General features: G+C 59.1%; 1 protein-coding gene across 2 annotated transcripts; it reads right to left on the bottom strand.

Moving 5' to 3' along the window:
* Window positions 1-938: 938 nt before the first annotated feature.
* XIRP1 (xin actin binding repeat containing 1) lies at window positions 939-10076 on the bottom strand. 2 transcript variants are annotated; one of them, XM_043442315.1, is made up of 3 exons: window positions 9871-10076; window positions 3667-7000; window positions 3140-3281 (listed from the first exon to the last, which is right to left on the bottom strand). In XM_043442315.1, exons 2-3 carry the CDS (start codon window positions 6994-6996, stop codon window positions 3273-3275), a joined length of 3339 nt encoding a protein of 1112 aa, XP_043298250.1. In that variant the 5' UTR covers window positions 6997-7000; window positions 9871-10076; the 3' UTR covers window positions 3140-3272. The 2 variants fall into 2 exon arrangements, with proteins under 2 accessions (XP_043298249.1, XP_043298250.1); XM_043442314.1 differs by having other exon boundaries at window positions 939-7000; window positions 9871-10065.
* Between the last annotated feature and the right edge of the window lie 2251 nt (window positions 10077-12327).

The raw sequence follows: 12327 nt of genomic DNA, 5'->3' as shown, positions 1-12327 counted from the left end.
TCCATGGGGTCACAAAGAGTTGGACACAACTGAGCAACTGAACAACAACATACCGAAGGGTATTAGGAAATGCAGAAATTATACTCACTCCCACCTCTGGGTTTTTGCGTGTGCTCATCTGCTTAACTGGCACTCCCCACCCCTGCCCGTTGCCTGGTAATTGGCTTTTTGTTACTAAGATCTCAGTTGAAAACTCTTCTTCCCCCCTTGGGGAGATCTGCCTTGGCCACATTCTCTACCTGTCACTGTCACATGACATGTTTTCTAATTCCTACCCCAGAGTGGGAGAGTGGCCTAGTCAGGTGCATCACCCTTATTCCTCATCTGATAGTTACTATTTATTCATACCCTTCTCATTCTAGAGAGTCAGTTCCTTGAGTGTGATAGAGTCTATTGAGCCCATTAGACCTTACCTCTGGGTCCATGCTGCCCAGAACCGGTCTGGCATGTAGCAAGTGCTCAGTGCTTTTTGAAAGTCTGGAAAAGGTCCTTTACCAAATCATCCTGGCTTTCCAGGCTGGGATCTGTGCCCTCCCCTTCCCAGGAAGCTCTGCGCATTGTACCTGGTCTGACCTGGAGGAAGTGGCCTAGCTGTCTTGGCCATTGGAGTTCTCCTGGCTTGTGGCCCTCCCTCCTTCCTGGGCCTGACTGGGCCGTTCTTCCACTCTCAGCAGATTCCACTCCAGGGTGATGTCCAAGAACCTCTATGTGGGGAAGCCAGAGGTGTGGGGCCAGCAGTGTGTGTATGTGTAGGGGCGTGGGGAGTAAGGAGAGAGGGGGATGGCCTCTCTGGTTCCCAGCCGAGATGGTAGAAGAAGGGGCTGGCTTTTCAGAGCCTTCCAACACTGCTTTTTGCAGGAACACAGAGCATGTAGAGATGTGGCTGCTTTTCCCCTAGAGTGAGAACCCAGACTCTGTGTACAGACAGACGCCGAGAGGAGGGAATAAAACTTTGGTTTATTAGACTGTATGCTTCCTCTTTGGGGTACAAAGTGAGAGGCCGTGGGGGTGGGGAGAATCTTTGGCTTCTGGGGACATTGGTGATCGCAGACTTTGTCTCTGTGAACTCTGTGCTGCCAGGATGACCCCCTGTATGAGGGAGACGCTGATGACAGGGCCCTTCTGGGGCCCTAGTCAACATGTAACAGAGACCAATCCGGCTGGCCCTGTCCTTTGTAGGATTTAAAGAGCAGAAGGCTGAGAACAGTTGTCTCATATTAAAAGAAATAAAGGCTGAAAAAGTGGAAGGTCTCTCAGGGGGCTCTATCACAGGCAGTGGCATGCAGACTCACTTGTGTTGGTGTGCGGGCCAGGCCTGTGTGAGAAGTGTGTGCTTTTGTACACATTATATCCTCCACAAGCAGCCACAAGCCCCCGTTCTGTTGCTGGGCTTGGGCTACTCCGGAGGGCTTCTTCCCTACCATCCCCTGCTGCCTTTTGTGAGAACCTGGCCCATGGATGGTACTGATGAAGGGGAAACTTTCCGTGAATCTCAGAACATGCCCTTTCTTTTTGGTTCTTTCCTCGTGCGTGCAGGAGGTGAGCACCCACCTCCGTCCCGGGTCCCTGGGGATGGGTGGAAGACTTGGTGGCAGACGGAGGGGCTCACTGCGCAGCTGGTGTGGGGTGGCCACAGGGCATACGCAGCATCTCAGCTTCTGCCAGGCCCGTGCTGAGCCCGCTCGGGCTGTGCAGAAGCTGCCTCATCAAGGGGGAAGTGTGGCACCCGAGGTGGGGGCCTGGGCCCCTGGGTGGCTCGGCGGGCTCAGTGACCGTGGTGGGGAACGTGAGCGCTGTGGTCCCGCTCCGGTCCACCCTCTCAGCCACTGTTCCTGTGGCTCCGTAGTGCTGGGAGCCCCCCGGCGCTGTCTGCAGCTCCAGAGCAGTCTTCTGCCTGGTGGGCAGGGCGCTGTCCACAGCAGGGCCAGGCGGGGGTGGTCCAGAGAGCTGGGGGGCCTCTTTCTCTCCAGCCTCGTGCCAGATATCTTTCTGGTGGGGCTGAGTCTGGCATTCATCCTGGGTGAAATGTACCCTCTTCATAGAGATCTCGGGGTTGCCCCTGGGGCTGGCCGCCTCCGGAAGCTTCCTCGTGGCCGACTCCATGGAGATGACGGTTGGGGAGGAGAGTGACTCTCTGCTGAGAGGTAACCCTTGGGGGAGGCGTGAGTCTTCTCTCAAGGTCTCCAGCCTCCTGGTGGGAGGGGTGGCCAGGGCTGCTTGGCTTCTGGCCTCTGAGTGATTTCTGACCTTGGCTTGACTCTGGACCTCAGTCTGGCTCTTGACTGGAGTTTGACTTTGGACCTCCTGGCCTGAGTGGGCACTGTGTTCCCTTGGGGGTCCCTGAGAATGGCCCCTGGTGTTACTCCCAGGCTGGAGGCTAGACATGGAGCTGAGCGCCTTGTGCACGGCCTCCTCGATGTCCAGCAGCCTGGCCAGGGTCTGTTCCTTCAGCCGGGCCACTTCTGTGCTAACCCTCGTCAGCTCCCCGAAGGCCTGCTCCACCGAGGCCTCAGGCTTGCGGGGGGTAGCGGGTGCAGGAGGGGCTCCTGGCAGCTGGGGCACAGCTTCAAAGAGCCTCCGCAGTGCCCGCACGTCCACAGTGCTTTCGGCCTCCTTCTCCAGAGCTTGCACCTGGCTCAGGAGGCCCTGGAGCTCTTGCTGGCCTCCCTGCAGAATCTCAGGGCTCTCAGGGGCCCCTTGCTGGGAAGCATCCGTGCACTTCTCTCCTGGGAGGCTAGGGCCCTGCTGCAGTGAGATGGGGTGGCTGCTGAGAGCTGAGAGCCCGAGGGGGTCAGGGCTGTGGTGGTTGCTGCCCGTAGCCTGGCTCTTGGTGGGCCTGGGGGCCACGGTGCTGGGGCCATGCTGGGGGCTAGGCTGGCTCTGTCCAGCGGGGCCCTGGGGCAGAGGTACTCGGCCCTGGTCTGCGGCAGTGGAGACCTTATTTGGCTGAGGGTCGTGGTCGGCTGAAGCAGTCTCACCTTGTTTGTATTTTCCTGGCCCCACCTCCACAGTGGCGCTGTGAGCCAGGGCTGAGGGCTTGGACAGCCAGCGAGGAAGGGGGAGTTGGCTTAGGTGTGCAGGTTTGGGGGGCAACTGGGGCTTCTTTCTCAGGTGTGTGGGAGGCTCCGGTTTCAGGGTCTTTGTCTGTGACTCCCCAGGGCTTTTCTGGCCAGCAGGGCTGCTGTGGGAGTGAAGGGGGTCCTGCGTGGGCTTGGAGGCCTGCCGGATGGAATTCTCATCATGCCTGGGTTGGGCTGGGAAGTCCGGTCCCGTCACAGCAGCTGGGAGAGGAGGAGGAGGAGGAACAGAGGCATTACGGGAGTGCAGATTGGCACCTGCCGCCCGAGGCCCGGAGGCCTGAGTGTGGTGGGCTAAAGGGGCAACCTGCAGGGTGGTCTCTGCAGCTTGGAGGCCCCCTGGGCTGAGTCCTGCCATCACCTTCTCTGGAGGCCCCCAGGCCTTCTGTGTTTGGCCCCCTGGCTCGTCTTGCCCGGGCCCGAGACTCTGACCCGGTCCTTCCAGGAGTGGAAGGGGTCCTTGCTCAGATGGCCGAACACCCCTGGGTAGGTCAAAGGTCCTGACGGGGCGAGCAGTGTAGATGCCATCCTGAATAGTCACCCACCCCCCAGGCAGCCCTCCAGGCAGTGCTTTCTGTTCCCCACTGACCTTTCCGGGGGCTGCTGGGATCCTGGGGTTGCCTCCCGCCAGAGGCCTGCTGTTGCTCTGGGCAGTCCCTGTGGCCGGTGCTTGCAGAAGCCCATCCTGGGTGGGCATAGAGGCGGCCCCGGGGGTGGGGCCTGGCTTGTGCTTGCTCCGAGCTTGCTGCTGCAGGCTTTGGGCTTCCGCTGTTGCCGTCTTCCGACTCTGCATGGTGATCTGGAGGTCTGGGAACCTAGGTCCTGGGGGTGTAGTCATGGCTCCCTCTGACTTTCCTAAAGCTTCCATCCCTCTCTGCCCAGTGCACCTGTTTTCCTGCTTTTCTTCGCCAGCCAGAGAGACTGCCTTTCCAGTGGCCTGTGGGGCGCAGGGTGTGGCCCCTGGCCCTCTCAGATGCCCCATCCCCATGCCAGGGTCCAGTGGGGGAATGTGGATGATGCTTTCAGCTGCAGGCAGCTTCTGGGCCCCCTCACTGGCCGGCACTGGACTTGAGTCAGCCGGCGGCTCCCACCGCAGACTGTGCAGGCCACTCAGGTCTCCTTTGTTGATGCAGCTGGCCAGCAGCTGCACACTGCTCCTTTCGGGGGCCCTACTGGCTAGCCAGGGTTGCAGGGAGTAGGCGGTCAGTGCCACCAGGCCCTGCTCTGTCTCCTGCATCACCAGCCCCGTCCTCCCCGCCGAGGTCCCGAGGCCACAAGCCAGCAATTGCTGGAACTCAGGGTCCATGTCCTCGATGCTCCCACTGCTGCCTGCTGCTGGCAGCTTCAGCTGCTTGAGGTGAAGCTGGCCCGTGGGGTCCTCCTGCACCAGCAGCCCCTGCTGGTCCACGTCTGCCCGGCGCAGCACTTGGCGGACAATCCTGGGAAGCTCCCCAGACACCAGCTCCTCCTTTCGAACGTGGGGGCCGCCTTGCCCTGGGCCTGGGAGCACGTACCTGGCGAGGCAGAGCTCCCCTGGCCCTCGGGCCTCCATGAGGATGCCTCCATGGTGCAGGATGCCAGGCGTGGCGTGCAGCGTCCGCAGGGTCCCCTCAGCTGCAGTCTCTTGCCTCTCCAGCACCCTGTTGCCCGAGGGACCCACGGCCTGCTCTTCATGGAGGGTGCCCCCTCGGATGCTCTCAGCAGCCAGGGAGCCCATGGGGCAGTTCTCAAAGAGCCAGGTGAACTTGTGCACTGAGCCGGCTGGGACGGGCTCAGGGATTGCCCTGGGTCCCTGGTCTTCTCTCTTGCCTGCCTCCAGAGCCTGGAACACCTCCTTCTGACGAGACACCTGCCCCGAGGGGATGTCCACTGTGCTGCAGTACCGCACAGGCCCCCTTCCGCAGGGCTGGCCCGAGGCCTGCAGAGGCTCAGTCTCAAAGACGTGTCTCTCCGTCTGTCTTTCCCCAGCCTGGACCTGGCTGACCTCAAGGTGCTGCTCCTTGGCGCCTTCTGGCCAGTCTGGGGATTGGGGCGCGAACATCCAGGTGCACGACCGTGCCTTGCTTGTGGGGTCTGTGACCTCTGACCCCTGCCTCTCGGCCAGCTCACTCATTGGGCATGTCTCGAACAACCAGCGGATGGTCTGCACGTCACCTTTGTGGGGTTCTTCGGGCTGAGGGCCTCCCTGAGGCTTTCCTTCTTCTTCCTGTCGTTCCTGCTGCTCCCGTTGGTGGATTACCTCCAGGGGCTGTGTCTCAAAGAGCCACCGAGCAGTGCCCACATCTCCGGCCACCACTTCCTGCCGGGTGATGCCCCTCACCACATCGACGGTACTGGGGCTTCGGCCTAGTCGGTCTAGGGGCTGTGTCTCAAACATCCACTTGTAACCCTGCACGTCACCTCCGACTACCTGTTCTCTGCTGACGGAGGTCAGGGCGTGGAGGTGACCTTTGCCATCCTGCATGGCGTACACTGGGGACCCTGTGTCCTGGGACTGCCCAGCAGACTCGGTTCCTTCTGCTCTGTGTATGCTCCCAGGGGCCAAAGTGTCCCCCTGCCCGATACTGTCCAGGGGAAGGGTCTCAAAAAGGTTCTTGAAGGTCTTCACATCTCCCTTCACTCCATCCCTCTCTGGGGCACCCTGACCTCTGGGGTCATCATTGGATAGACACTCATTTGTGAACCTCTCGCCCTCCTGGGGACCCACCCGCTGCAGGTGACCCACTTGGACGTTGTCTCGGAGGGTGTCCAGGGGCTTCGTCTCAAATAGCCACAGGGTGGAGCGGACATCACCGGGGACCACTGCCTCTTTGGGTGGAGCCTCTGCTCTGGCCTCCTCGTCTCCCTTGAGGGTGTCTAATGCTCGGGTCTCAAACAGACGCCGCTGCTGCTGAACGTCTGGACCAGGAGGGATAAGGTCTGGGGATGGCTGGAAGTCCTTCTCATCCACTACAATCTCCCGGATGGCATCCAGGGGCTGTGTCTCAAAGATCCAGCGAGTTGCACTGACATCGGGCCGGGCCGCCTCCTCCAGGGAGATCCCCCGGATCACCCGCACCTGGCTGGGGTCCTGGTTGATGGCGTCCAGAGGCTTGGTCTCGAAGAGCCAACGGCCAGACCTCACTGCGTTGCTTTGTATCTCCTCCCGGTAGGCGGCCTTGACCTCGTGGATGGCGCCCTCTGAGTCCTGGATGGCACACAGCGGCTCTGTTTGGAACAGTTTCACTGTCTTCTTCACATCGCCCTTCAGCTCCTGGATCTCTGAGCGCAGCTCCAAGGGACTCTGCTCCTGGGTGGAGGGGCGGGAGCCAAGGCGGTCCAGTGGCCGCGTCTCAAAGAGCATCCTGGTACCCTGGACGTCTCCGCTGGCTGCAGGCTCCCTCACTGTAGCCTCTGGTGCTTCAGCACGAACCGTCAGCTCATCCAGCGGCTTCGTCTCAAACAGCTGGCGGGCCGCACGCACGTCCCCTCCGGATGGCTGAGGTCCAGCCGGCTCCTGGTTTATGCTGTTAGCAAAGGAGCCTTCCTCAAACTTGCGGGAGGTGGCCTGGACGTTGCCACCGGGCACAGACTCCTTGGCAGGTGGCTTCTCACGGTCCCCAATGGCATCTAGCCGCCAGTTCTCAAAGATCCAGCGCATGCACTGGACGTCACCCTCGGTGGGCTCCTCGGAACCCAGGACCTCAGCCAAGTCTTCGGCCACGGCCTCGGCCAGATTCTTGCGGAGCTCGGGGTGGATGTGCTTGTAGAGGCGGCGGAGCTCGCTGGCTTGCCGCTGCTGGTGGAACTTGGAGAAGGACTCCTTGGGTGGCGGCGGTGGCAGATCCTCCAGGGAAGGTGGTGGAGGGAGGGGCAGGTCCTCTGTAGCTGCCATCGGGATGGTTGGGGTGGGGGCCACCTGCGTCTGGGCATCAGCCATCCTTCTGAAGAGAGAGGGCAGAGGTGAGGATGGGGTTGGGGAATGTAGGTGGGATGGGGGTTGGTTGCTGGGAGAAATGTCAGAGTAGCCCTAGGTGGCATGTGCTTAGAGACCACCCCTCCCGCTTTCCAGACCTCACCGGGGTCTCACCCTGCCACCTGCGTGGCTGCTATGTGACAAGTCTTGAATTTAAGGCATATGGAGCCATCCATCAGGTGGGTCCCTGCTCCCCCAGGATCACCTGGGTTGTCAGGGAGCCAGCAGGGCCCTACAGGCTTTGATACTCTGTCTTCCAGTTAAGGGGTGCCCAACCCCGCAGTGGGAAAACTGTTCCTGTCCTGTCCCATCCTTGCCTGCTTTTGCCAAAATCAGTGTTTCCCTGGTAGATTCCCAGGTGAGTGGCCTGGGGATATTCTGATTTAAGGGATCCCAGCCAGGGAGAAGCAGGTCCCTAAACTGGTGACTGGGCTTTCCTGGTGGCTCAGACAGTAAAGAATCTGCCTGCAGTGTGGGAGACCTAGGTTTGATCCCTGGGTCCGGAAGATCCCCTGGAGGAGGGCTTGGCAACCCACTCTAGCATTCTTGCCTGGAGAATCCCCATGGACAGAGGAGCCATAGTTACCATGGAGAGCAATAGTTAGCAGGCATGTTTCCTTTCTTAACACCAGAGGGCGCGCTTGTCCCTTTCACTGGGGGGCTGTCCAGCCTCTCGCTCTCGGCTCTCCTTTCTCACGGCCAGGGAGGCAAAGCAGGGGCGGCAGCTCTTGCTGCAGCAGAAGCAGTAAGGCTGAGCGAGTGTTCACCAGTTGTCTCGCGGTTAGGCAGAACCCAATTCTGAATCCTAGCTAGGGGTTTTCTGAGCTAGGGGGACCTCTAGGATCTTCTGGCCCAACCACTCTTGATTAAAGATGAAGAAAATAGGTCCAGAGTCAGATCTCGGCGAATGAGGCTCAAGCAGTGCTGGAGGGGGTTTTTAAACACTTTAGGTAGGAAGTGTGACACTTTCTCAGTGGCTGTGGTGGCCCTTTGTTTCCCAGCAGACACCCCAGGAGGGGAGGCAGTGAGACTGAGGGCCTTCCTGCAGCGAAAGCCTCACCCCTTGCTCATGGACCCCCATCCCCAGCTGTGTGCAGCACGGATCTCCTGTGTACTCCCTCCTCCCTCTTCGTGCCCATCAGCTTCCACCGAGGCACTGCTCCCCACGCCCCTGGCCCACCGCTCAAGCCCTTCTCTGGTCTCTGTCCTCAGTGTCTTATCTGTCTTGTGACAGGTGTACTAACAGTCCCCAGAGGCCAGTAGGGAAAGAATGAGAAGCATGTCCCCCCCTCACTGCCCCTGACCCACAGCTCTGCTCCACGCTCAGTGCTAAATATAGCTGAGGTCCTGGCCTCCACACAGCAGCCCTGGGCGGGGGGGTGGATAGAGGTCAGGCTCAGCCAGTGGGACCCTGGGAGTCTGACCCCCCTCAGCTCCTTCTCTGGCCTGCAGGATGACCAGTGCTAGAACCATCTTCTGGGCATAGAGACCTGGAGGTGGGGGAAGGACTTCCTTCTCTCGACTATCTCAGAAGGGGGAAACCAAGCCCTGCTTGCCCCACCCACACCCCGGCCTGTCCTCTGAAGACATCCAAGGAGTGTGACCTCTAAAGTCGACAGCCCAAGGCTCATCACATGCTCTGGGTGCTGCCTTTATCCTCTGAGTGCTCATGAAGACACCCCCCCACCCCAGCCCGCCAAAGGCAAACCTTGACGGTCCCCACATCCTCCCTATCTTGTCACCGGTGTGGCCTGAGCGGATGGCGTGTACAGGCCACCAGCTCCACCCCAGCTCCACCCCCACCCTCAGGAATCTCCAGAATCCCTGTTACGGTCACGTATGATCAGAATCAGAGTCCAGAGGGGGCAGACCTGAGGACCCTCCGAGGTCACTGAGCCCAATCCCCTCCTTGTTCAGAAGGGGAAACTGGCCCCAGGAGGGGAAGGAGCTGACCCAGGTGGCTCCACCAGGCGGTAGCAAGGCCTTCCCACCTCGTTCTCAAGGGTGGGGGCCGGGCGGGGTGAAGGCAGAATTCAGAACTGGTATCAGACTTAGGGTAAGGCCTGAACCCTAGGGGTATCCCTGAGCTTGGCCTCCCAGGACTGGGCCAGCCTCTCTGGGTGACCCCCACTTTTGCCTCCAAGTCTGCTCTTTCTTGGCCCAGACCCCTTCACACATCTCTATACTTGGGCAGACTCAGACCTGGTCACCCCAACTTCATCCCAGATCTTCCTTAAGGGCTTTACTACTGGGCAAGTTGATGGCCCACATCACACCCGGGCCCTAGGCCATGTGGGGTGCTGGGCTCAGGCCAGCTTTGGGGAGACATTTCTGGGCCAGCTATGCCAAGACTTCTACCCACAGCAGCTGGGCACGGGGCTTGTCCTGGCAGCCTAGAGTCAGGCCCGCTCACCCCCCTCCCGCCCCCATGTCCTCCCCCGCCTCTTCTGTCCAGACACTGGCCTAGCTGGGGCTCCTTGGGAGGAAACCCTGAAGCCTGAGGAGCTCCATACCTGATTTTAAAAATCACAACTCCAGACCACCTCCTCCAGCAAGCCTTTCTGGATTACACCAGACTGGCTGGAACCTGGCCCTCTGTAGGCCTTAGGCCTGTGGTAGCCACTCTGAGCGCTACCGTGGGGGTCACGATAACTCTGGCAATGTCCTTGTGGAATCTTTATATCAGGCCCCTCCACTCACCTGCTGCAGATGTGTGACCCCAGCTCCCACCCATCACTCAGAGCTTCCCCTAACACGCTGCCCTGAGAGGGGCCAGAGGGGGTCCCAGCCTGGAAAACCAGCCCTGTTGCTGTGGAGAGAAAGGAGCGGGTTACCCACCTGCGGGTCCTGCTTGGCTGACGGGGTTCGGGATCTTCGGCAGGTGTGGCCTCCGGCTCTGTCGTTGCTCTTGTTGGGGCTGCCCTGGCTCTGCTGGCTCTGTCGGACGCCTTCTCGCTGCCCTGGCTCGGGGTCTGTGTCCCCTGCCAGCCTCAGCAGCTGCCTTTATCTGTCTGGTTAGGGGGTGGGCCAAGGTGGGGGCGGTGGGGGGAGGCTAAGGTCAGAGTATGAAGTGGTTTGGTTATTTTTAGGGCAGTGGAAGTGATTCTCCATCTCGGGCATGAGTTACATGTCCTTTCTGCTAGGGAGGGGAAGAGGAGTGAGCGGGGGAGAGCTTCATTCACCCAGGTCTCCTCTGAGGATTGGGGTCAGTGACTCAGCTGTGGTGTGGGGTGCGGACATCCCAGACTATTCTGAGGGAATGAATAAGGAGGAGCATCTGACACCTGGTCACCTTGGCCCCCCATCCTGTGAGCTCCCACGTCCCTACCCTAGCCTCTGACCATGCCTGACGTGTGGTATGTGCCCCCCTTGCCAGGAGACTGGAGGCCCCCTGAGGGCAGGCCTAGGCCCTTGCTCCTCAGTTCCCAGCCCGAGACCCCTGAGAGTAAGGCCCTTCTTCTCCCCACTCCTGCGCTAGACATTTCCCCTGTCTCTTCCATCGGTCCCCACGTCCCACCGCACAGGTATATACAGCCCTGAGTGCACACAGCTGGATTTGGGGGAAAGACATCTGTGACTCCAGGCCCCAGTTCTTCACGGGGTCCATGGTTTGTCAGAGGATTCCGCAGCCTGGGTCTGGTGTTCACAGCAGAGTATCTGGGTCGTTGTTTACTGTCAGGCTCTCGCCTCTGACTCAGGGCCCAGGCTTTCTGGGAACGGAGAGGAGGGGAGGGGCAGCACGCGGGGAGCTGACTCTTGGGTTATTTCTGACCCGGAGTCATCCGCTGCCAGTCACAGAAGGAGCGTGTGTGTACGTTTGTGTGTGGGGGTCATGGCTGCCCCTCCTTGGCTGCCCAGAGCCCAAGGGGCTTAGTAGGCTCCAGAGGTCCTGGCATTTAGGCTGGGAAGGGCAGTGTGGTGAGGGGCATCGGGGGACCACGCAGAACACAAGTGATGGAGGCATTTTGCCCGGGTTCCACGTGGAAGTTGTGTTCTGCTACCTGGCAGAACAGGGTCTTCCTTCCGACATCCTGGATGCCCTCTGGTGCCAGGAGGTGATGCCAGGCACTGCTCACTCTTTCCATTGAGTCAGTATCAGGCAGGCAGCCTTGGCCTAGGGTGAGAAGAGGGGCATCGGCGAGCCCCCCTCCCTCGCCTCCTCTCTGCCTCCGGCTTTTTTGCCTTTCCCTGCCCCAGCACCTGTTTCTCGGATCCTGTCTCTCCCTGGGAAGGGCAGGAAGATGCCCATCCTCTTGGGCCAAGGGAGGAGGTGCCTTAGTGCCTGCCCTCTGGACTTGAATGAATTCACATGTGAGAGGGTTTTGTGAGAGTGCTTAGCACATGGCCTGTGTTACACAAGGGCCTGTGTACAGGTTATTACGTACGTAAGAAAAGGAACGTACCTGGTGGAATCCATTTTTGTACTCCCTGCAACTATGATAAACTCACGGTAGAAATTTCTCAGGCCTGGTTTGTTTTTATCTAATACAATTGTACTGTCCAATACAACTGCCACTAACCACATGAGACTATTTAAATAGGTTAAAATGAAACAAAATGAAAAATTACATTCCTGGATCCCTTTAGCCACATTTTAAGTGCTCCGTGGAGCATAGTACAAAGTGTTTCTGTCGTTGTGGAAAGGTCTCTGATAGCACTGTCATAGACACTGAAAATCTCATCGAGGATGGTGTTTCCTCCTTTGCTTTGGCTCCAAGGATGCTCTGAGCTAAATATTTAGTCTTTTAGCAGGTAGATTCTGTGGGGCATCCTGTGTCATGGGGGTAAACAACTGTCCCAGTTGTCTGTCTCTGAGGGGTTTCCCAGAACAAGGGGCTTTCAGTTTTAAAACTGGGAAAGTTCGAAGAAAAACAGGCTGAGCAGGTCACCCTCCATGTAATGATCTAACAAAATCACATCATCAAGGTGTCAGTGATAAGGCCATTAAGGCAGTGGTCAGGCAGTGTTTATCAGAGTATCTCTGGTGGTGGAGATGCTGGGCAGTTATCTTTTTAAAAGCCCCCTCAAATCATTTTGGGAAGGAGGCTGGGAGTAAATCGCTACCCTGAGGTCCAATAGCTGTGCTGATTAATTGACCTGTCCGAAGGCAGAAGGGCTGGGAGGGATTGGAGAGGGAAGGTGTCGTGTTTCAGCGATTACAACCCGCCCCCCCCCCCCCCCCCGACCCCGCTTCAGGAGCTTAGTGCCCCGAAGTCTTGAGGGCACATTCCTCTGTCAGTCCATCCCTCTTCAGTAGGGCTCTGCTGAAGTTGGGGATTAGTTAGAAGCCCGTGC

The sequence above is a fragment of the Cervus canadensis genome, chromosome 22, assembly GCF_019320065.1.
Source record: "Cervus canadensis isolate Bull #8, Minnesota chromosome 22, ASM1932006v1, whole genome shotgun sequence".
NCBI classification, from domain to species: domain Eukaryota; kingdom Metazoa; phylum Chordata; class Mammalia; order Artiodactyla; family Cervidae; genus Cervus; species Cervus canadensis.
Note: the sequence above shows the minus strand (reverse complement) of the source record. Positions and strands in the feature narration are given on the sequence as shown.